This window comes from Mixophyes fleayi, chromosome 11 (assembly GCF_038048845.1).
Source record: "Mixophyes fleayi isolate aMixFle1 chromosome 11, aMixFle1.hap1, whole genome shotgun sequence".
In the NCBI taxonomy this organism is placed as follows: domain Eukaryota; kingdom Metazoa; phylum Chordata; class Amphibia; order Anura; family Limnodynastidae; genus Mixophyes; species Mixophyes fleayi.
The window spans coordinates 73,584,391-73,610,474 of record NC_134412.1 but is presented as its reverse complement, the minus strand read 5'-3'; the positions used below and the strand labels follow the sequence as shown (position 1 = coordinate 73,610,474).

At 40.4% G+C, this 26,084-nt stretch overlaps 1 protein-coding gene across 2 annotated transcripts in view; it reads left to right on the top strand.

Moving 5' to 3' along the window:
* The window catches only part of LOC142108005 (tumor necrosis factor receptor superfamily member 14-like), a 102,607-nt gene that overhangs the window by 39,328 nt on the left and 37,195 nt on the right, over positions 1 to 26,084 (top strand). Inside the window, exons 6-7 of one of the 2 annotated variants that reach the window (XM_075191698.1) lie at positions 7,439 to 7,569; positions 15,541 to 19,089. The exons of the other annotated variant lie outside the window; for it this stretch is intronic. Coding sequence (XP_075047799.1) covers positions 7,439 to 7,569; positions 15,541 to 15,674 — 265 coding nt within the window. The 3' untranslated portion in view covers positions 15,675 to 19,089. Of the gene's footprint in view, positions 1 to 7,438; positions 7,570 to 15,540; positions 19,090 to 26,084 lie in introns of those variants that run through there. 2 annotated transcript variants of the gene reach the window in all.

The following is a 26,084-nucleotide window of genomic DNA, read 5'->3' as shown; positions in this document are numbered from 1 at the left end:
ACTCTCCATTCGGGTCACTACTCGGGAGAACATCGCCCGAAACCCCCGCATCCTCTGGGATGTTCCTGTAGAACCACGCCTCAACTTGCCAGACCGCTTGTCAGGAAACCGTAAGATATTCCATAACTTCAAGGAGGGCTGCAAGTTGTACTTTAAACTTGGACCTACCTCTTCAGGATGTGATTCAACGAGTGGGTATTGTCATATCCCTTCTCCAGGGAGGTCCGCAGTCCTGGGCCTTCAGCCTCAAACCAGAGCATTCCTGTCTTACTTCAGTGGATTTGTATTTTAAGGCTCTGGGACTTTTGTACGATGACCCTGACCGAGTGGCATCAGCAGAAGCATACCTAAAACAAGGGTCTCGGTCGGCTGAGATATATTGTGCTAAATTACGTCGGTGGTCTACCGACACGTTGTGGAACATCCGGCACTCAGTCACCAGTTTCGGTTAGGCCTGTCAGACCCTCTCAAGGACTCACTTGTCCATTATCCTGTCCCAGAGACTCTTGAGGACTTCATGAGGGTGGCCATCAGGATCGACCGACGCTTAAGAGAAAGATGAATGAAGAAGGATCGCGGGCCCTCCGCTTCCTCAGATATATTGCTTCCCAGAACTCCAGATCTAACGGAACCTATGCAAGTTGGTACCCTTCGTTTGTTTTACGAGGAAAGATCTAGAAGACAGACGCAGTGTCTCTGTATTTATTGTGGTCTCAAAGGACACTTTATTCAGACCTGCCCAAGCAAGTCAGGAAAAGACCAGGCCTAAACAAAACTGAAGAGGTGTGTTTAGGTATCCAGCTGGTCTCTTCACAAAATTCTCTTTTAGTTCCTGCTACTCTGACATTTCAGAATGAAAGTATCACACTCAAGGCTTTTCTGGACAGTGGTGCAGCAGGTAACTTCCTCGACATTGATGTTGCTAAACAGTTTCACATTCCGTTGCTTGAGATGGAGAATGTCGTCACCGCCTGCGGGCTAGATGGAAGTCCTCTGGCGGGAGCTTGTATCCGATTCCACACTCCTCCACTCTCTCTAACTATTGGGACTCTTCATTCGGAGCTGATATCATTCTATTTCATTAATTGTGCTTCTGTCCCATTGGTCTTGACACCCGTGGTTATCTACTCATAACCCTATTATAGACTGGAAGCAAGGGGAGACTCTTCGTTGGAGTTTCTCGTGTTCTGCCTCTTGTCTCTCCCTTCCTCTACGTCTTACTCAGCCTGTGGATTCTCTTCTGCCCAACTTCCTAAGTGAATTTTCTGATGTATTCTCCAAGAAAAAGGCAGATTCTCCTCCTCCACATCGTTCCTACGATTGTGGTATCGACCTCTTGCCTGAAGCTATTTTACTTAAAAGTAGAATCTACTCTTTGTCCCCGTTGGAAACTAAAGCCATGAATGTATACGTTATGGAGAATTTGCAAAAAGGCTTTATTAGGCCATCCAAATCACCCTTGGGAGCTGGATTCTTTTTTGTGGCCAAAAAGGATGGTACCCTGCGGCCATGCATAGATTACAGAGGGTTAAATGCCATTACTATCAAGAACTTGTACCCACTCCTTCTAATTTCCGGGCTATTCGATCAAGTACGAGAAGTCCAGATATTTTCCAAAATCGACTTAAGAGGTGCATATAACTTGATTCATATATGTCCAGCTTTTAATACTCTTGCTGGTTACTATGAGTATTGTGTCATGCCTTTCGGGCTTTGTAATGCCCCAGCAGTCTTCCAAGACCGTATTAATGACTTGCTCTGAGAATTCCTGGGGAAGTTCGTGGTCGTCTACGTGGACGACATCCTTGTGTATTCCTCTCCTGTGAAGAACACATCATCCACATCAAGAAGGTTCTCCAGAGATTGCGAGAAAATCAACTCTTTGCAAAACTAAATAAGTGTGAGCTATGTGTCACAAAGATCGCCTTCCTGGGTTATGTTGTATCTCCCTCTGGCTATGGATCCCAGTAAGGTGCAAGCTGTTTTAGAGTGGGTTCAACCTTCAAGTCTAAAGGCAGCCCAAGGCTTTCTAGGTTATGCGAACAATTATAGGCATTTTATTAATTCTTTCTCCTTTATCGTGGCTCCTATCACTGCTCTTACACGAGAAGGGGCAGATCCAAAAAAATTGGACCCCTCAAGCAATCAAAGCTTTTGAGACCTTAAAACAGGCCTTTTCCTCAGCTCCTATTCTTTGTCATCCTGACCCGAAGCTTCCATTCTTTGTTGAGGTGGACGCCTCTGATACTGGGGTTGGCATCGTGCTCTCTCAGGTTTCGCCGCACGATAATAGACTTCATTTGTGTGCCTACCTTTCCCGAAAATTCTCCCCGGCTGAGATCAACTACGACGTGGCCAATCGGAAGTTGTTAGCCAAGTGGGCATTCAATGACTTGAGACACTGGCTCGAGGGTTCCACCGGATCACTGTATACCCAGACCACAAAAACCTCATTTGCATCCAATCTGCTAAAATACTGAATTCCAGGCAAGCCCGATGGGCCTTGTTCTTCACCCAACTCCAATTTCTGATCATGTATAGACCTGGCTCAAAAAATATCAAAACAGATGCGCTTTCACACAGCTTCCAATCACTGCAAGAGAGTCCTTCTGTTTCCATGCCTATCATTCCGGATCAAAACATCATTGTTGGAATCACTCAGGACCTTCAGTCTTCACTCCAACAATTCCAGGATCAAGCCCCTGCAAATAGTCCGGCACACCTCTTATTTGTTCCGTTTTCCCTCAGGAAAGCAGTCTTGACTGCGTGTCATACTTCTAAAGTAGCAGGACAACCTGGAATCCTAAAAACATTTAAATCGCTTAGACGCTCTGTATGGTGGCCTGGAATGAAGAAGGATGTGGTTTCTTTCATTTCTGCTTGTGTGGTCTGCGCCCAGACCAAAGTTCCTAGAACCCAATCCATGGGGGAACTCCTGCCACTGTCCATTCCTCATAAAACTTGGTCTCACATTTCAATGGATTTTGTGGTGGACCTCCCTGAGTCTCGTGGATGTAATACAATATGGGTAATTGTCGACCGATTCAGCAAACAAGCCCACTTTGTTCCACTCTCTCGGCTTCCCAATGCCAAAGCTCTTTAGAATCTATTTGTGAGGCACATCGTCAGACTGCACGGTCTTCCAGAAGACATCGTTTCCGATAGAGGCCCACAGTTCATCGCTGCCTTCTGGAATAATGTTTGCCTTTCCCTTGGCATTAATGTCAGTTTGTCCTCTGGATATCAGCCTCAATCTGATGGTCAGACGGAAAGGGTGAATCAGTCCATGGAACAATATTTGCGTTGCTATATCTCTAAAATGCACAACAACTGGACGGAATGTTTACCCTGGGCAGAATGTTCTTACAATAACACTTTTCATTCTGCTTCCGGTGTTTCCCCTTTCTACTGCAATATGGGGTTCCATCCTCGTTGCAATTCGATTTCTCAAGTTCCCAGTTCTGACACGACTAACACTAGATCTCCTGCCCATCATCTCAGAGCAATCTGGAGAAAGGTCCATTCTGTTCTTCACGCTGCCTCCATTACCTCCAAACAATTCGCTGACTGACACCGTATCCCGAGCTCGTTTAAAGTCAGAGATCGAGTTTGGTTATCTACTAAAAACATCAAATTAAGACAGCCATCTCAAAAACCTCGGTACATCGGCCTATTTAAGATAATGAGAGGAATCAACCAAGTAGCTTTTCGATTGGAGTTGCCCAAATCCTTGAGGATTCCGTCAACACTTCATTGATCACTGTTCAAACCAGTTATATTTTCTTCCAGGTTCTCACCCCGTGTCCAGACCAAACCTCCCCCGATTATGGTCGAAGGGGAACCTGAGTTTGAAATAGAGAAAATCCTGAACTCTAAGCTTAGGAGAGGTCAGCTCCATTTCCTGGTCCACTGTGTTATGGTTCTGTACAAAACCAATTCCTTAATTACAGCCATGGAGCCAGACACATGATATAAATGTTTTAAACTGTTTATTGCAGAAAAGTATAGTCCAGGGAAGGCAAAATAAACAGTGAACAGCTCAGGCTGAATGGAACAATGGATTTCCAGATCTTGGCAAACAACAGGTAAATAATAATGAAATGCAGCAAATAACTTCACTGAAACCAGTTTGCAATAGCAGCCAGAAACATGCAGGTAATCCAGGAACAGAGACACATGAGCAGGCTAGGAACATCAATGACCAGCAAATTATTCTGAAAAAGGCAGGCATACATAAGCCACAGACAGGTGTGGATGATTAACTAGCAGTGCTAGTTAACCCCTGATAGGAAAGGCCGAACAGCAGCACCCCAGGTGAATCATAGGCACTGCAGGGTAATATGCACACAGGGAAACAAGAGAAATAATAACACAGGGCAAAATGCACACAAAGATACAAGGCAGATCACACTGGAAAGGTTTTGGTCCAGAAGAAAGATCCTGGGTTCCTAGTGCTCTTATTCATGCGAATAGGCTCAAGCTTGACTTTTTTAAAGAGTTTCTCATCGTCAAGGGGGGAGGGGGTTCTGTTATGACTCGCCGGGCTCTCTGTCAGAGTAACTTTGTAGATAGATAGTTAGTTAGGGATAGGTAGGTAGGTAGTTGTTAGGTATTAGATAGCCACGGGTGTTTAGATAGGTAGTTAGTTTAGTTCTTAGATAGATTACATAGATTAATTTAGGTAGATTAGATAGGCAGATAGTTCACCTAGATAGATTAGATAGGTCTTAGATAGGGTCAGTTAGGTCTGTAATGCCTCACCTGGTCAGCCTGTTTCTCTTAGCTTACTCACCTGGCTTCCTCATTATCACCTGCAGCCTATTCTTTCTGCTCTCCTTAAATAGCCGGCTAATCCTCTGCAGGATTGCCATTAATACGTTTACCATAGTGTCCTGCTCCCTTGTGTTTTCCCTGTTACCTGTTCCTGTTGTTTCCTGCCGGCTTGTGGTATCCCCGTGTACCAGAGCGTTTCCGTTCCTGTCTACTCTTTAATGGATTTCCCTGTGTACCGATTCGGCTCTGCTTTGACTCTTCTCCTGTGTTGATATCATGTATACCAGACCTGATTCTGTTCCTGACGATTCTACTATCTACTCGCCAATTCCAGTCAGCTATCTCCTGGACCCCGGTAAAGTCGTGCTCCCAGGCATGGCTCCGGCGTGATCTGCAGCTCCTCTGCTTATCCTAACTTATACAGAGACGCAGCCCCTGCATCATCTCTGCGCTCAGATTTCAACTATCTTCCTCTGGCTCCGGACTCCACCTTGCCACAGGTACTATTGACTGTTTACATATATCACTGTGTGCCTATAATTGTAGTTACCCCTAGCAACTGCCTTGGGACTGTTTTCTTCCAATCTCCAGACTCTCACCAGTACTGTGGGTTGTAGTTACCCCTGGCAACTGCCTAAGAACTGTACCCCTAAATCTCCGGACTCTCACCGGTACTGTGGGTTGCAGTTACCCCAGGCAAATGCCTAAGAACTGTTTCTCTAAAATCTCCAGACTCTTATCGATACTGTGGATTGTAGTTACCCCTGGCAACTGCCTACGATCAGTTTCATCATCTTTACCTATCACTGCAAGTTCCGTTCAAGCACCGGTACAGAACTCGCTGTGTATCAGGGGACTTCTCTATCAGCTGTTCCTTATTTATTGCAGTGGCCACAAGTGATATATCAGTCTTGACACCATCCACTCGGTGTCTCACCTGACTCCCTCCTCCACTTCCTACTCTACGGCCTCATTAACTCTATTCCTGGGTTCTCCCCAGCCAGTGCTTATCACACGACCCTCTGTTTGTCTGCAGCCAAGTCTGTCCCCACCACTAGGGACAACAGACTTTTGGAGCAGACTCCGGGTTTTGCTGTTCTTGGCTGGAGGGGTTCCTAACAGCAGGGAAATTTATCCCACAGAACCAAAATAATTTTTCAGTGTTAGAACTGAAGAGTTCTTTATGTTGGAACGACACATTCAGTTATTCATTTGTTGAGACCTGGTGAAGGATCACCTTCCCCCTCTACTTGGTAGTCTATTGTCAGTGCACTTTGCACCACTGAACTCGCAAATGTGTATTGGCAGTTGTGATGAGCAGTGTATGCACTGCAGCCCAATGTATCTGACTGTGTGGGGTTTTTATTAAACTGGCTGCTCATTTCAGGGTGATGTTTGCAGTAAACTGATCTGCAGTTGATTGTTTCCCTTGCACTTCAACTGCACGGCTATCATGACCCTGCAGTATGTGCTTTCTCCCACATTTGCTGATGATGTGTTTCCTTCAGAATTTAATGCTGACATCGCTCAAGCAGGCTGAGCTGTTTTGGTCACTGAAGCATATGCTGAACTCAACAGTTTATCTGACTCCATTTGGTTTGCACCGTATGGGTCGGAGAAGTGATGCATCCTGTCCAAAGTGTAGTTTTTCCCCTGCAGACTTCTGGCATATGCTATGGGATTACCCAGTAGTAGGTGCTTTCTGGGTGAAAGTCTGGAAATGTGTGATTGATACGATTCCAATGGCCCCCCTATGAATCCCAAAATCTGTCTTTATGGGATATCGTTAGATGATCTAATTGATAAATATCCAGCTGTTTATATTTTCAATTTGATGGCACTCGCTAAAGTGGTGATCTCCGGGGCGTGGTTGGCGCCTGATCCACCCGATTTTCATAAGTGGAGAGCCTTGGTTAATAATACAATGCAACATGAAAAATATGTATATACTAGTAGAAATGCTAAAGCTAAGTATCCAAAAATTTGGTCTATTTGGTATACATCTAAATACTGAGTCGGTTCGAATGATCTGGAGTCCCTGGATTGAAGATTAAAATACGGTGGGAGGGGCTGGGTGTCTGGGAGGGGAGGGGAGGCTCGTTCTGCGCAAAATAAATAATCAAATAAATACATAATAAAAACTACTAAATATACAGAAAATATGTGGATTATAGAAATGTGCAGTATGGGGGCGTTGAAGTGTAATCTATGCATCATTATGTTGTTAATATACAATGTCTGATTGGCGGATCACTCCGTGAATTCTCCATTTTTGTAGAGATAAAGTTGTAAATGGTATAGGCTATAAAGTGTGCCTCACTAATGTCCTGTTACTAAGGAATGAGATTAACGACCAATTATTGAATGGTGCAATTACTGTTTATATAGCTTGTTCCATGTTCAACTATGTATGGATACAACTGATGTATTTGATAAGCACTTCAAGGCTAATTGTGGTGTATGTTTAAATGTTTTTGTATGGTCACTTTTTTGTTGTATGTGACAAAAAAAAATCAATAAAAAATATCTGATTTTAAAAAAAACTCAACACAATAATCATCACATTTCAAAGTCACTAGGCAGCCAGGGCAGTCCAGCATTGTTATACAGTATAGAGAGCTGAAGTAATGAAATTGCATGTAAATTGTGTGCTTCTATTTTTTAGGTGCTTTTCCCTGGAAATAGCAGGATCATCAATATCAAATTCAATATGTAGAAGAAGGCATGACATACTGTGTATTTCAGTGATCTATATACTAGTAGCAATGTGTGCAATATTTTCGACTAGTTGGAAAAGTAAGTCAACAATCATAATTGATTCTGCTATATAATTCTTTGGATGTATAAAGATCATTGATTGATAACAGAATTAGGATGCAGTAACATTTATTCACATGTAAAGAAATAGCCAAATAAATCCAGTTTCCTTTTGTGATTAATTTTGTGAGGACACAGAATGATTTTGATTTAAAGCATTGAAGAGACAATAAAGTAAAATAAATGCTGCCATTGTAGACTCAACCATTTGGTAAAAGCGGTCACACTGACAAATCAGATCAAATACAAACAGGAAACAGACAGAAATGCTGGTCATGTGCTCCATGTGATACATCTGCCAAATTCAGTTGAGCACCATAGAAACAGGCCGCTGAGAGGGGGGTGGGGCGGGGACATTTTACCCGGGCCCGAACTGTTAATTTTAAATTTTTCTGTACACACTGCAATCTTTCTATACTACACTGTGGTGCTAGATGTCCTGAAAGTCAGGAGTGCTTGGTCATATGTCACGCTCCGGTGAATTCAGGACCTAGTGATTTTGATGTGCTAGCCATGCCCCAATGGCGCATTGCCGCGCCCCCAATTCTATGACCACACCCCTGATTTTTTTTTTTAGCTTCCTCAACAATAAGGAGGCCCAATGAATTTGTTGTACCGGGGCCCTGAATTCCTCTTGGCAGCCCTGCATAGAAATAGTGGGAGGGTTAGAATATTTCTAGGAGCCGCCAATGGTCACATGACTGTGCTTATGATGGGCCTGAGAAGCTTGTGGGTATGTCTGGGGAGGTCTGGAATAGGTAAAGGGAGCAGAATGATTTGCTTGTTGGATGATACATGTCCCACTCAGGACTCTGCATTTATCTGGCCTGATAATGTCAGTAATTGGCCTTTATAGGTTTACCAGTTTCTGTGGCACATTACATTCTCTTGTCAGTTGTCTGATGAATCAAGGGATAGACTACATATTGCTAAACCCCATAGATTAATGTTCTCCACATTATTTATGCTGGGTATGAATCTTTGTATTTATTTATTTATTTTTTAATTTACACATTTGATAATTATAACAATTGATACGACATTCAAGGTTATGTTTTGTGTTAATTTCTCTTTAAACTGTTCCGTGCTTTTGATTCTGCAACATTCCTAATCTTATTGACACAGATCATCATACCTTTTTCCATATCAAATGGTCACACAGGGTATTTAATATTTGTTCTCACAAGAGGCACTTTTTCATATGTTCAGTGATGCAGACATGGCTCTCCATACTCTCCGATTCAAATGATCTTAAAACACATTTTGTGATACATAGCTACAAACAGCAAAAAACAAAATCTACAGATACTTTTTGAGTTAGTGGAGAAGTGTATTCAACAAATCTATATAGCAAACAAAAAAATGGATAGTTTGGTAGGATACCAGAGGACCGGAGGTATGTGTCTCTTCTTGCTATCTAAATAACAACAAATAGGCATTTCTGTCAAATACCAGGCAGACTCTAAATCTGCCGACACATTTGCTGATCCTGCTGCTTGGCCCAACTAATGATTTTGAAAGAGATCATCATCTGCATTGTGGTCCTTTTGGGGACACGTCGTACTGTGCAAAAGTTTTACACAGATGTGGGGAAAAATGCTGCATCAATTAACAAAATGCAAAGTGAATGAACAGAAGAGAAATGTAAATCAAATCAATATTTTTGGTGTGACCACCCTTTGCCTTCAAACCACCATCAATTCTTCCAGGTACATTTGCACAAGGTCAGTGATTTTGTAGGATTATAGTCAGGTGTATGATTAACCAATCATACCAAACAGGTGATAATGATCATCGTTTTCATATGTAGGATGAAAGTCATTAAGTGAAACAGAAACAGTTATGTTGAAGGCTTAAAAGTCCATGGGGAACAGCCAAACTCTGCTGCAAAGGTGAGGTTGTGGAAGACACAAGTCATACACCAAATATTGGTTTGATTTAGATTTCTCTTCTGCTCATTCACTCTGTATTTTGATAATTGCTAAAAATAAACTATTAACACTTCTATTTTTGAAAGCATTCTTACTTTGCAAAAAATTTTCCACACCTGCCTAAAACTTTTTTGCACAGTATTGTGTATATATGGGTGTGTGTCTGTATATAAGCAACAAAGGGAGGTATTTAACAGACAACCTGCAGTGAAAGGTTGCAAACAGTGTTACACTTTTATGCAGCAGTGCACCTAGTTTAATGATAACCAGGAGGAGGACATATGTGTGACAAAATAAACAAATAGAGTCTGATTAACTTGCATGCTTTTGGAATCGTCTCTTCCTACAGATGCAACAAGCTAACAGGGTGCGTCTGCAATAAGAGCAATCAAACAAGAGCAGCTGAGTGAACTCCTTTTTAAAGGGAAGGTGGGAGTGTCAACTGTCCAACAAGCTAGGGCTGTGGGAGGAGTATAAAGTATAAAAACTTGCATGTTTTATTGTTCAGTGTGACCAATGCTAAATAGGTTGGTCGATGTCTAGATTGCTGGTCTCTGTTAAGTTAGTGGTCAGGTCACCGGAAAGTGTGTCTACTACTTTGCCACTCTGACAATAAAGCAGAGTAAACAACCTAGAAGTTGTTCGCGTCTGCATCAAGAGAAGTGTGCTTGAACCACTGTGTGTGTATGTGTGTATGTATGTATATATATATATATATATATATATACATATATACAAGTTAACCCGTGCATGATACTCATGCATTCTAGTCAAATCAAGCTACTTAAGCTGTTAAAAAGGTTCTTGTCATGCATTTGGGCCTAGCCCAGGCCTCCTCAGGGGAAGAGCGTTACTTCCTGACGTAAGCGCCCTTTTTTAACGTGGTTTTGTCCACATGTCACCACCTCATCATTCTTCTCCATCACCTCATCCTTCATTTTCATCACCACATCTATCCAGATGTCTATCCAGACACAGGGATCTCTCTCAGCGGTCCTGAGTATCACACTCCTCTCGCTCTGTCACCCCCGGCAACCACCAACCCCTCCCCACTGTCACCCCTGGCAACCACCAACCACTCCCAACTGTCACCCCCGGCAACCACCAACCACTCCCAACTGTCACTACTCCTTCAAGAAATATATATATCATTTTTTTAAATCTTTATAAACAATTTTAACAATTAACAAATTAAATTAACAAATTAAAAACATCTTAGTATACCAAATTTCAGCCCTTTCTGAATTTTTTTTTCCACACACACTAAGAATTCAGTAGGTCAGTGTATAATTCCGCCCAGCAGGTGGCGCTGCAGCTTGGTTTTATTTTTTCCACACACACACACACATAGACAGACTAACACACGCCACTAAGCATTTATATTATAGATATATCATCATCATCATCATCATCAACCTTTATTTATATAGCGCCAGCAAATTCCGTAGCGCTTTACAATTGGGAACAAACATTAATAAGACAATACTGGGTAATACATACAGACAGAGAGGTAAGAGAACCATGCTCTATATATATGTGTGTGTGTGTGTGTGTGACTTATGACCTTCTTTTAATATCACTGACAAGGGTGATTGAATGTGTTATCTTTTAATTAGGTTGGAGCTGCAAGTACAGGAAACTACCGTCATTTCAGGATTCCCAAAAACATGGGTTTACAAGTGTCACGTGTGATGTGCATATCTTATTGACAATACCTCTCCCTTTCTTTAAGGCAAATATAGGAAAGTATTTTTCAGTTAATAGACAAATTTATCATTTTGAAGCATTGGACAAGTTCTTATTGCTCTTTTAATAACATTATGTTCAACTCTGCATGAGCCCCTTGTGTGCAAATAAGTGTGGCAGCAGAGATGGAAGACTATTTTCACAAGAAAAAATTAAATTTGTATACTGTACTAGGAATTTGAATATTGACCCTATGGCAGATGTGATGTTTTCCAAGCACTTATGTATTTTTGGGCCTAAATACAGTATGGGTGTGCATGGTTAGACATTCAGCAGCTTGTTCAGTATTACGTCTTGAAAAAGAGAATCAACTATTATTTTAATAGGCTAAGTCTGATCTGAGGCCAAAAGTTCTTAATAGACAGGAATCCGATGTATAGCCTCTGTAAAATAACCATTCTAATCTGTTACAATGAAGACTCTTGCCTTGTCAGCCTTGTATATAACAAATGTATTATTTTTATAGACTTTAAGGGGTGACCAGCTATTTGTATTTTTGATAAGTCAAAACAATATCCTGAAATATATTACGTGGTGAAATTTGTAGTATCCTATATAAAATCCCTACTTTTTTTCTAAAAAGAACAAAGCACTATGAAATTAAAAATTAATTTTGCAATTCTTTTCTCAAAGTGTGAAAAATCTTATTGCGATCAATCTCCTAAACTATAAAGGAAAACGTATTGTTTGGTACAAAATCCAGCTCTTTGTTCAAACCTGTCTCTTCTATGTCCATTCTCTGCACAGATACTTGTCTCTCAGTTGGGGTTGCCTTGGTGTGTGCAATGTTTCCCCTCCTTCGGGGATTAGATTGCCCACAAATTCTACAATTTAATATGCTGTATATAGAAGTATGAATTATTATGCACTTTTTTTTTAGAAGTAATTGAAATACCTTTGTCTACTTTAAAAAAACACATGAATGTATAAATACTTATTCAATACGACATGGAGAACACTTAATATGTAATGTATCTAATGCTAATATCATACAGTGTAACTAGTAAGATTAATATTGTTAAATAAATGAATATTTTCCCGATTTAATTAACAATATCTAAAAGAGAATGGAAATTGATAGATTATTCTCAGATATATTTTACAGGTTCGGGAGACTATCGATTTTCATTTTTTTTTTTTCATTTTATATCACTGTACTTTTTACACTTTTCACTTTCACATGTTTAATATGTTGTAATGGCTAATTTATTTTGAAAAATAACATCCCTTTGATTTAAATAAACTCATAATAAAGGATTGAGTTTTAGTTTGTAGAAATGTATAACATATGGTGAAATGGCTATAGTGAGTGCCTCCAATTTAGAATTATATTTTTCTTTTATAATCCCAAGGCAGAGGGATTTCAATGGGACAGATCATGAAACTCAAGCTCATAGTATCAGACACTAACCAGCATGTTGTCAGTGCACAGGATGTGGTCACACAATGTGTTCAGAGGGGTTACAATGGAAAACACCTGTAAATGAAGTGAGCGCCTAAATAGATATAAAGTTTTATGAAAAACAAATATATAGTTAAGATCTTCCCTTTATTGCCTACAATAGAGGCAGAACTAGTAGGGATACGATATGTAAATCAGATGTGACACTGGTATCTTCTAAATATGTTTTTGGGAATCCTGAAATTTGGTAGGTTCCTATACCAATTATGTCATTTCCACTCCAAAAACAATAACTCCATAAGTATACTCTAATAGTATGAATGAAGCTTTAACAATTATATGTTTCTTATAACCTTTTTCAGGGTGACTAACTTTTTTTCCCTAAAAGTATCAAGGAGAAAGTAAAGCCATTATCTGACTTTTAATATATGTCAAAGCCTGTGTATCATTAAGCCGATTAACATACATGAAATAATCTGTAGTTTTGCCATGTTTGGAAGGCGGGACTTCTCCAGTAGAGCAGACAAAGAGTAACTGACATCTTGGAAGACTTGCTTTGCAGATATACATTGTGGGGATTGATTCATACCTTGAGGAAGGTTAATATTCTACAACGTGTTTTACATTTTTCACAGTTCAATTCTGAAGTGTTCAATTTTGGTATTGAGTGGTCCATTAACATTTTATATGGACTTTACCTTTGGACTATTGATAGTTTGTTATGTTTGCATCACCAGTTTTGTAATTAACTTAGTATGTCATTTATGTCATTTCAAATGTTATACTGCTTAATTGATTCTGACTTTACGGCAGGTGGTTTTACCTTTCCGCTATATATTGATTGACCTCCCCAGATGAGTTGTCTTTACATTCACTTCCAGATCATGTGGGCTGAGTGTATATAACTTTGACACGCTTATCTGAAGAAGTACAATGTGTATCTGAAAGATTGCTGACACTAATTGTGTGACACTCTCAACAAATACAGTTTGTACTTACGTCACAGTGTCTGTGATTACACATCTTAACACATTGTGGGTCATGCAGCACAACAACTTTAAACACACAAGTAAATCAACAAATGGATGTCCTGTAATAGGACACTTAACATGATAGTTGCAAAAAATAATAATTTCCTGCATTGACTATTGCAAACTCCCCTCTTACTGGTCTTTCCCGAATCAGACTTTCACTCCTACGATACAATTTCAATATAGCAGATAGTCTGATTTTCTTTGCTAAACGATCTTCTACTACTCCGCTCTACCAGTGCCTACATTAGTTATTTTACCAAAATACTTCTACTAATATACACAGCTGATAACAAAACTGCGACAACATACATCTCTTGACTTGTCTCGTGTGGCTGGTATGGAGACCTGTGGACGATAAGACCGCTAATGCAGAGGCATAGAGCTAGGATAGGATAATGGGGCTACGTACATGCTTACACAGGTATTTCTATCGCCTGGAGTTTGTGCTTTAGTCCCACTGTCCTGTTGAAAGTCTATGATAGGGCAACATATAAAAACTGCAAAGTTGATGGGTGAACATGTTGGCGTTATGTCCTGGACGAAGGAGGTTATAGGTGGGCTTCACCTTTGTTGACATGGCCGGGGCACCCCCTTTCATTACACTGGGACAAGTATTATCTGACTGATATGAAAGAAGGGGAAGGAGTTCTATCGCACTGATTATGGGGAATACCCTCATTCAAATAGATCCATAGATTCCTCTAATAAATTCACTGAGGGGTGCTACCAAAAACTTGCATGTACATACATGAAGAAAAAAGAAAGAAATAGAAGTTTTATTAATAAGATAGGTGCACTGAAATTCCCCAAATGAGTTAATATCCTAATTACTCGATTCATCGAGTAATTAGGATATTAACTCATTTAGGGAATTTCAGTGCACCTATCTTATAAATAAAACTTCTATTTGATATGAAAGACGAACAGACAGGTGAACAGGGCTAACAAAATAGCAAATAATGTAACAGAACAAATCACAGGGGAACATATAAGCCCTGCGCATAATGAAACTATATCTCTGCAGGAGCAGCACAGGGAGTTTCCCTTGAGTACTAGGTGTAGTGTGGCTGGTTAAACCGGGAGGCAATTTCCCCATTATGCTAATGTTCTAGCTATAGACAGAACATAATTACCATATACGTATTAGTTTTTAAGAGTAGTTCACATTAGTTGGTTTACACACAGTACTTTCTTCCTGCACAGTGTATTCTATTAGGTAGATCAATGAGTAATGTATGATGTTGTAATTTAACACATCACACATCTGTTTCATTTTTAATTAAAATAAAAGTGTATGGTTTAAAGGGCACAGGTCTGTCCATATATTTCTATCTCATAGAATGTATTTCCAATGTTTAATAGCTCAATATTCATCTTCTGCCAAGTTAATTCTATATAATTAATTCTGTTAACTGTCATCCCTCACAACTTGTCACTCTATATATGTTGCTCATCACTCACCTCTCATTGGGAGACACTAGTGCAAAGGAAAAATAAGGGTGTTGCCCATAGCAGCCAATCAAATGTTTGCTTTCTAAACTGCACTAGAAAAATGTCAGAATATGATTGGTTGCTTAGGCAACACAAGCTTTTTCTTTGCACTACTTTTAACAACTGTCCACCAACAGTCCTCAATACTACTCCTCATTTATTTCTCATACTCACACTTCAAACATTTGTTTGAAGCTGACAAGTTACTTGGTCCAGGATGTTTCTGACACGAAGATGTTCTATCATGGACATTGTAGCTTTGCATAAAACGAAATTGTGATCAATATATGTTTTTGTCTTCTTGTGTAAAAACTTCTTAATCTTTTTTTCTTTTTTTTTCTTGCAGAAAAAGCGAAAGAGATAAAGAAACCTTGTAACAATGGCTCAAGTAGTAGTCCACCAGTGCAAGAGCAAGGAACAGGCTCCGTTACTTCTGCAACTCATATAAACCTCTCTGATAATCAGCAGTACAGAAGTTAATGTGTTTTGTTGTTTGTTTTTTAATTGAAAAGAAAAATAATTAAGCCGTGCCTACATTTTTATGATGTTGCTGATATTGTGGGAGGCAGTGACTTCAGTACTGGCAGTTCTTCCGGTGGTAATCAGTATTCCGGTGCTTGGAATACAGACAGAGTATATCGACAAAAAAACCCAATGAGTATAAAAATTACATGTTTTAACTGCAGATTTACATTAACACAGACAGCGCAGATTTCAGAGCAGACTGGTATGTGACAGCTGCTAATCATGAAGATACTGGATGCCGGCGCTTGTGTTTGACATCAGGAAAGTGAGCAACATGAAGATTTTAAAGCAGCATTTCAATCTAAGGGTTAGTGTTAGGGGGCGGGTTCTACTATTGCCGCCTTAAATTCATAAATCTTCATGTCGCTCACTTTTGTGACGTCAAACTCTAAGTTCTGGTATCCAGTATCGTCAGCATTAGCAGCTGTCACATACCAGACTGTTTGGAAGACTGCTCTGTCTGTGTTAATGTAAATCTAAATTTAGATTGTCGTTTTTATACTCATCAGGTATTTTTTGTTGATATACTGTGTCGGTATTCCAAACCAGGTATAGTTTTGTATCTTGGCTTGCTGGTTCTGGTCTGTTCATTTTATTTGAACAATTGAGCATATGTAATTTACTATATGGACTATGCACAGCATTTCTTCCTTTTTTGGTAGATAATTGAGTTCATTTACCTCTATCTATTTTTGTATAGAGACAGACAGACAGACAGACAGACAGACAGACAATGCCCTTTCCATTGGCAAAACAGTAAAGTACCAAGTTAGAAACAAGAACTTTCAATAGCAGATAGTACCAGGCCTTAGTGGTGTTTTCAGCTTTTGATGGCCCACTCTGGCTCCAGGATCCACTAGAAAGAGTCTTGTGGCAACCAGATGTCGCTTTACTTATCTACTTACCACAAAGGGCAGTTAAATTGACCTTTACACGACTGTTGTTCCTTATTTGCTGCATTTATTACATTCATGGGATGTATGGCTCAGTGTCACAGTGTCAGAGCCCCCTACGTGGGCATCTGTAGCGACATGCTGTAGATTATGGGCACTGTTGTTGGTTTGGAGTGATATAAATGATCCAGGGAAGATTTTTGTGGAGTGAAAAGTTCTACTAGGTTCTTCTATAGACCCTGGATCTGTGATATATCAGCTACAACTTTGATAGACCAGATATTTAATCCTTCCTCCAGGGCAGTGGTTGAACATGGTTAAACCATCTGTATGCTACTGTAGAGGCAGAGTGGTAAGTAGTGATCTGTCATAGGCAGAGTACAGTTAGGCTACGTATACACTACAGGACTTTTCTCCCGCTGTATAACGATTTTACCAACGACTGATAAAAAACCCTGATCAGAATACCGATCCATGTGTACATATTATACACGATTTACAAGATTTACCTTCAGATCTGTGCTCTTCATCTGTCATAATCATCTGAAAAGATCATGACTCTGTAAACTCTATGTAGATCCTGATCGTGAGTGTATACACAGTGTAGGACTGGAACGTCATCGTTCCATTACTGAACGAGTTTTTCAAGTCAGTTTAAACATCCCGATCTATGATTTCATGAGCATTGGGACAACAATCATTCATCGGTTCAGTGTAGACCCTAATGCAGTATAGGGCCGAGCGGGCGTTTATCGTCCAGTTGACCCAATAATCTGCTGAAAACACAGCAGTGTGTACCCAGCCTAAGGGACCTGCATAGAGACACTTATAAGCCTATCAGTAGCTTTATAAATAGCAGGTGCCTGAGGGCTGGTCAAATAGATACAGATGATAATGATTGGTGCCAACACTAGCTACTCACTTCTGATTGGCTGATTGTGAATTCACTTCTGAAACAGATAATTACTCATGCATATATTATATGATATTGTGAGCATATTTTAGCAGGGTTTTTTTTTTCATATACGAGGAGAGTTATATAAAAATAAAGCACATAAACCAGTCCTATTATTCAGTCTCAATATATATAGAGCTCAGCAAATCATTGTATATTAACAGTTATCTTTAATTTACATAAAAAAGATATAAAAGGCATTAAAAAATGTCAATTCAAATGACAATATAACACACAGTGCAGCTTTTTGTGTTTTTATTTGTAGGATTGCAGCCTTATTTATCAGGTGCTGAGGTCCAGTTCCGTTTCCCAAGCACCATTTTTGGGGTATGTTTTGTTTTAGAGATGGATAGTTGCACTTGTTGAATTTGAGAGGATTTTCTTTCATCTCATTCCAACCTAATAACAAATATGTATTTCGCTATCAAAACAAATGTTAAAGAACAATTTGGGTGTTCGTGTATTTGATGCCTGACATAAACACAGCACATATGTTACTGGTACAGAGCTGCACACGTCTTGTGATTAGTCCAACTTTGTATGTGGCTGTTATTATTTCTTCCGCATTTTATGCAAATGTGTTCAAAGTCCGCATCAGTCACAGTGTGACGTTATGTGTTTAATAAATCTGTGTGCAATGCATTCAGGATAAGAAGTGTTGTGGTGTAGGGGATCATTTAAGTTGAAATTGTTGCTCATTAATATATATAAATAAAATTAAGATAAACTTTAAAAAATTCCTTGTTACAAAGTAATAGCAATTCAGGGGTCTTTGCATCCACAATTCATACATATAAATGTCCCATTATATTTCAAAATAAAGTTAAAAATGTGGTTAAGAATCATCCTTAAAAAGTTCGAAAGCATAGATATGTCTTCTTTGTTTGTAGCTTTCCTTAATGTAGGAGGCTAAATACTCAAGGAAATAAAAGAGAGCTTCTTTTATATCTTATCCTCCAAAAAATAGAAAGTAGCAATAAAGGAACTAGCGGGAGATTTACTAAAGTTTAGGTTATCACCCTGCAGTTTGAAGGGGAAATATTAAACCACATCCAAAGTGAGGCGGTTTGCAAACATCTAAACTGAATACAGTTTAGGCCAAACTGCATGGTAAAATCAGATGTGATTCAAGATAGAAAGATTGTAGTTAAGTATTTATTGGGGGCAAGATGGATATAGGGGTGGTACATAAGCGGCTTACACATGCACTCTTGCTTGGAATGTCTCCGGTATATTATATTCCTACTATATGCTTGTCCCCTGAATGGGAATCTTCTAACCAGTGGATAACACCGCCTGAAAATTGTATTAAAATTTGGGTCTTATATTAGGGGACCTTTTCATGTTTTTCCTATCTTTTATCTCTTATTGAAATTATTTAAAATGATTTATAATGTAATATTTTAATTTCTTCATAGAATTCAGGTTTCTGTGATTTGGGAACCTATATGTGCATTATTGTGACTATATAATTATATATAAGGAGCACCTAGATTCATCTGTCACCCACAGCAAAAATAAATCTTCTTTACAGAATACACCTTGTCGCTAACTAGTGCAAAAACAGTCATGTGACTTCAAAACTGGCAACACGTCTATTGCACTAAAGCGGACTGCAGGATAAATGATACCTGAAGAATCTTTTTTCTCTTCATATTTCACTTATTTATGGAAGGGAGCAGGAGTCAGGATTCTCACGTTCTACATAGCGGAAGTCCCCCATCATCATGTAACCTCTCTACCAGAGCACTTGGGATACTCTATAGATGAACCCTCTTCTCCTATCTGGGAAACTGACGGTCTCATATCCAGGAACACAATTATTCCGGAGGAACATACCCTTACTGGCTTTGGTAATGATCTTCTTTTCCAGGCCTGCGACACACTGGAGACATTTGAGTGACTTTACAGCTTGTGCAGTGTGTCTGTAAGGTGAAGACTTTTTACAAAGTACAATAAGGACCAGTTTTGTTTTATGTTTGTTTGCTGTCTCTAAATTGTTGTGCAGGTTTCCATTGTATGCTGAAAATGGCTAAATATTTATATTGTACATCTTAAAAGCAATGACTAAAAGATTTGAAGGGAAAACACATTTTGTACAAGCCTGAATAAAAGTAAGCCCTGTAGTGCAAACGCTGTTTGTTTTCCTTATCTGATTCATTTATTTTGATACGATTCTGCCTGTTTTCTTGTGCACAACTTATTGTGTCAATATGGCAGTGACTGCGGGCGTTAAAAAGATTTCTCCTGTTGGGAGGATTCGGGCGGATCAGGATACTTGTTGGATGCAGAATGGGGGCAGAAATGTGCCTGATTCTACTCCCCAATGTAAAGCTTAGATTGTGATTTGTAGGCTGACGTTCTATGACCTTCTAGGGAGGTCAGTAGGACCAGATATTCTACAGACCCTGATGGGGGCGTTCTTGGTTTACCAGGTGACAGAGTATTTTTAGCCCAGGAAAATAACTTGACTTTTACATGTTCTCAGTGTTTGGGAGTTGCACCATCCAATGCATTTAATGCAGGATAGAGCTTCTCTACGTGCATAAAAAAACAATGTAATTAAAATGTAGAAATGTGACAAAGATGTCCCTGAGTTTGTGATTAATTAAGGCGATTCAAAGTTGTACTTCTTTAAGCAATGGATGCATAGTACGGACCATGCTACTGTTTGCCTTTAAATATGTCTGATTAATTACATCTGACCATTTTAATTAATGCAAGAAATGACCAACTAGATAGCACAGGCTATAAAATGAAAACATTTATGAAAAACAATTAGATACTAACTGAGAGTGAATAAAGTGATTGTGGAAATCAGATTCATCTGACTGTGTCCAATTAGAACAGCTGTGTATGATAATTAGTCACTTTAGAATTTGACACAAATTAAAATGAATATATGTCTTATTAGCTGCGATGAAACATCAAACCTGGGATGTCAACAATTGAAAGCTAGCAAAGATATAACTATAGCTGAGAATAATCAGGTAGTAGTGCCTGCATATCTTTTCTAATTTATTTTAATGAGCAAAATATTACAATCAATTACAAGGCATATGATCATCATTCATAGCTGCTTGAATTGGGCACAACCTGGTAAAGCCATAGGTGATCTCCTATGCACTATGTTAGAGGTGCCATGTTATTATTGATGAAGGGGGCAGCATGGTGGCTAAGTGGTTAGCACTTCTGCCTTACAGCACTGGGGTCATGAGTTCAATTCTCGACCATGGCCTTATCTGTCAGGAGTTTGTATGCTCTCCCTGTGTTTGCATGGGTTTACTCCGGGTGTTCCGGTTTCCTCCCACACTCCAAAAACATACTGGTAGGTTAATTGGCTGCTAACAATTTGACCCTAGTCTATGTGTCTGTCTGTCTGTCTCTGTGTGTGTGTGTGTGTGTGTGTGTGTGTGTGTGTGTGTGTTAGGCAACTTAGACTGTAAGCCCCAATGGGGCAGGGACTGATGTGAGTGAGTTCTCTGTACAGCGCTGCGGAATTAGTGGCGTTATATAAATAAGTGGTGATGATGATGATGAAGTCCTCAGATAGAATTCAGGAAGGAGCAGGTGTCCACAAGACAATGGCTGTGGACAGGAAGGATACAGGGTGCAGGATTGCAAGTAAACAAGGAAAATGATTATGATTAATGCTATGGAAGGAGTGGTGATAATCCAGTTCCTAGCTCTTTAATCATTCATAGAGAGATGGTTGTCCGTAAGGCTTGGGACATTTGATAGTGCGGAAATGCATCTGCTTTACCTTCAAGGACAGTTTCGGAGCAGCAGCACAGAATCCTGATATGTGGATTTTAGCATCTGATATTGTAGGTTTTACAGCTGTTTTCTGAAACAGTGTTACCAATCATTTACATTTTGGATAAACCTTCCTGATGTATAAATTAAAGTAGATCCCTGCTTAGGATCTTCCAAGGAGAGCTTGATTTAGACCTCATGGTGCGCTATGCAAGATACTGGTTTGGGACCCCTTCTCCCCTCCTTTTGTAATAAAACGCACATAAAGACGGATTAGAATAACTGGACCCTAGGCATGAGTAAGACTATCCTAAAGGATAGTCTTACTCATTTACCTGAATCCAGAATAAGGAATCACACTGCTCATACTACACCGCAGGACTGAATATGGCAATACCTCTTCAATAGGGAGTTGTTGGAAGAGGTATGAGTGGTCTTCTATACAAGTGATAAGCTAATAATCATTTTATTAATATAGCGCTTTTCTCACAATTTAACTCAAAGCACTCTAGATTGGAAGATTAAAAAACACATGATACAAAATAAACACAAAGAATGAACAGAGTACAGAACATAGAGCTAAGCATTTGTGATTTTTAGGGGAAAAAAAGGAGCATTATTTAATTGCTTGAGTAAACAGGCAAGTCTCTAGTCTGTTCTTTGTTAATTTCTAAAGTGAGGGCCTCAAAGCTAAAGCGTATGGGAGATTCTAGGTACTTTGCAGTCCTTAAAATGTGGATCGAAGGGAGAGTGTTGGAGTATAGGCAATCAGAAGCTGCTTCAAGAACCCAGGACCCTGGTTATGTAGGGCTTTAATGTCAATAATCCAATCCATCCACATGGCTAATAAAGTGGTGGTAAAGCTTTATAATGTTTGTGTACTGATCATATTCAATTAGGAAGCAGGAATAGTAGGTCATTATCTACAGCTATTACATCCTCTAGAGCAGCAGTCTGTAGAGTTTACATGTAATGGTGCACAATACAAAAAACATCCAATGAGTGGAATGTTGGCATAAATACATAGTTAATGAGAGGTCAGAGGAGACTGGCCAGGTTCAATCTGACAGCAAGATGACAGTAACTGAAATAACCAACAGTGGTATGCAGAAGAGCGTCTCTAAAGGCACAGCACATGGAACCTTGAAGTGGATGGAATATAGCACCAGGATCTAGTCCTTCCCTGTGCTTGTTTTTTTTCATGTGGACAAAGACTTTGTCTGCTTTGGGGTCCACACAATAGTCTGAGCTAGTATACTTGTTTTTTAGTAGCTTTAGATGTGAATCCAAGACACTTGTGAATTATTTCAAGCACATGGCTGATTTGTTTTACCAAAATTAAATCATTTTTCAATTAAGTTGAACAAACTAAAAATAAATGCTGGATAATATGTCCTCCTGGGTCTATTTGCTTCCCTTCCAGAGGTGAGTCTGGACACCATGTATCAAGCTGAGAGTTTTCTGATGGGTTTAAAAAAACCAATCAGATTCTAGCTATCATTTATTTAGTACATTCTACAAAATGATAGCTAGAATCTGATTGGTTGCTATAGGCAACATCTCCACTTTTCAAACTCGCCGAAAAACTCTCAGCTTAATACATTTACCCCCATGTATTAGATACCCGACTGGAGGGTGGAAACCTCTGATCTGAAGGTTTCCTGTAGATCTTGCTTTAGAGGTAGAAAGTCCTGATTGTAGGGAGAGATTTTAAACATTGGAGCATTTTTCCAAAGTCCCTTTGTCGGGTGCGGGAGGCTCAGTGGGCTTCTGGTATAATTCTCCTATCTACTGTGAGGGGGGTCAGTAGTTTGGGTTAAGTTAGCTATACAGACAGTAGTTGATACCATAGGATATTGGCGCATGTCAGGTTTTGGTGAGATTTCCTTCACCTATTGGGATATTTCTTTGTTGGGCACTTTTTATATTTTCCATTTCAAGTGACAAAACTTGTGTCAAAGAAGAGATAGAAGAAGTTATTAGCTCCATTCTCACATATATAAAGGCTGCCAGTCTCAACCCACCCATGGTGTGAGGTGTGGTTACTCCATCCCGTAGCTTTATGCACTGTACACATAATAAAGGTTTCTTGGGAGAAGCCTGTTAGCCGAAGGTATGTAGAAGGTCTCTGATTGGATTAGTATCTATGCAGCTCCATATTAGCTATAGATGACTGCACTGTTTTAAATATCCACATGATGGCAGCAAAAGTCCAGTCTCATTCACTGAAGTAGCTAGTACTGAAAGCTAATGGGAAAGTTTTTAAAGCTTTTTTTTTTTTTAAATAAATAATTCTCTACTGATGGGATGTGGATTTCAGTTGTTAAGTTTTTATGCACAGATCATTGTTTTATCAAGTAGCAGGAGTTACCAATGCTTGAGTTACATGCAATGCAGACACCGAAACAGATCTGCTTCCCAACTTTATAACAAGTTTCTCTTCCTTAACTAGGTTTAATATGCAGCACTTGTCCTGTGTCTCAGGTGTAGCTATCAGTGTTCTCAGTTGTATATTTATTGCCAGCTCTGGTCTATAGGTCTGCTATGGCAGTGCCAGGGATGACTTATGGCTCTTAACAAGACTTGTGAGTGTGGCTGGAGCTGTCTATCATGGTTCCTATTCTGAGTGAGTCCCGCTACATACAGCAAGGGTGCTCAGAAACTGTCCAGCAGGTAGCTTTTGGTATAATGTCTTTGCAGCCCGTACAGCAAGTCAAGTACAATGGGGAGGCCCAATTGGAGCCACAGGTATCACCAGGATATCTTCCGACCCTCAACTCTCTTTTGGAAGCTTCTGTCTCAGGTGAGAGGTGATCAATCACCTTGAATTGCTCCCGGTCAGTCGCAGGCCGGGTCTGGAGCTGTGAGGCCTACAGTGTGTGTGTGGATGGCCACGGGTCCTGGGCACTGTTCAATCCCTTAAACTGCTTGAGTTGGGAGAGTATGTTCACTGCAGGGTTAGAACTTTGGGTTAGGGAGAACCCCGATATACTCGGATTTTATCCCAGTAACTTGCAGAGCTCTGTAGAAAGGCTGCCGCTCACTATGGCTGCTAGGCATTGCTCCCCTTTAAAAATATTGTTTTAGGAAATTTGTATGTGGCTTGTACTTACAATATTTATATTATATATTATTTGGAGCTATTGACTACAAGTGTAGTGATAAATAAACACAGTACAGTATTTACATTTTTATTTTATTTTTTTTAAAATATTTTAATATATATTGTATATAATTTGGCTCCTTGTCAGCTCTGTTTTATTGCGTTTTTTTAAAATTTTCTTATGTAGAGTAGAGGTTGGCAATTTCCCTTTTTTTTAACAGCAGCAGAAGGAAGACCATATATAAAGAAAGATATAATATTACATTTTAATTGGTGACTGAACACTTTCTCTGTTTGAATATTTTTACATGCAAAGAGGCCAAATTGAGTATGTGTCACAACCAGTGTTCTCTCTAGACTGAGCAATCCAGAAAAGTAACAGTTGAAAGGCAATTATGTCATTTGGTGCCCCCTTATACCAGGCTGCACGCACAATCTACAGACGTTTTCCTAGTAAGTTCAATTTTTACCACTATAATTTCCTGACCAGTCAGCAAAAATCATCAGACAATGGTCACCGCTATTTTCAGCAAGACATTCTGTCCCTAGAACACATTGTGTACTTCTGGTGTATTTGTATTTAAATAACATTTCCATATACGGCATGTGCTCTTTATACAAATTATTAGCTTACTGGAAACGCTTTAATTGCACTTCTGCTTAACCCTTTGTGGCAAGAAAGGCCCGCATTGACTTGTCTATATAAGTGCAGATCTTATTCTCTTGTTAGAATTGCCCAGCAAACCGCAGCTACAAAAAAGGGGGCAGAATCATACACTAAAAGTTATTTACAGTGTTAACACATGCTTACCTAGAGGGGCGAGCCATACGTGTCATTTTGGCGGGTTTTCACAGGGGGTGGGGCCAAAATGGCGCGATTCACCGAGGACTTCTGATAGAGCAGGCGCCCTCCCGGACTCCTGATAGAGCGGGCGCCCTCCCGGACTCCTGATAGAGCGGGCGCCCTCCCGGACTCCTGATAGAGCGGGCGCCCTCCCGGACTCCTGATAGAGCGGGCGCCCTCCCGGACTCCTGATAGAGCGGGCGCCCTCCCGGACTCCTGATAGAGCGGGCGCCCTCCCGGACTCCTGATAGAGCGGGCGCCCTCCCGGACTCCTGAAAGAGCGGGCGCCCTCCCGGACTCCTGATAGAGCGGGCGCCCTCCCGGACTCCTGATAGAGCAGGCGCCCTCCCGGACACCTGATAGAGCAGGCGCCCTCCCGGACTCCTGATAGAGCAGGCGCCCTCCCGGACTCCTGATAGAGCAGGCGCCCTCCCGGACTCCTGATAGAGCAGGCGCCCTCCCGGACACCTGATAGAGCAGGCGCCCTCCCGGACTCCTGATAGAGCAGGCGCCCTCCCGGACTCCTGATAGAGCGGGCACCCTCCCGGACTCCTGAAAGAGCGGGCGCCCTCCCGGACTCCTGATAGAGCGGGCGCCCTCCCGGACTCCTGATAGAGCAGGCGCCCTCCCGGACTCCTGATAGAGCAGGCGCCCTCCCGGACTCCTGATAGAGCAGGCGCCCTCCCGGATCCCGGGTGGAGGCAGTGGTTAATGATGTGAATCACGTCACCACCATCCCCTCCCGCACTTCTGGAGGGGAGTAAGTAAAGGTTGGGAAGTATGTTCTAAACTGACTTTCTGTTCATGTGGTTCT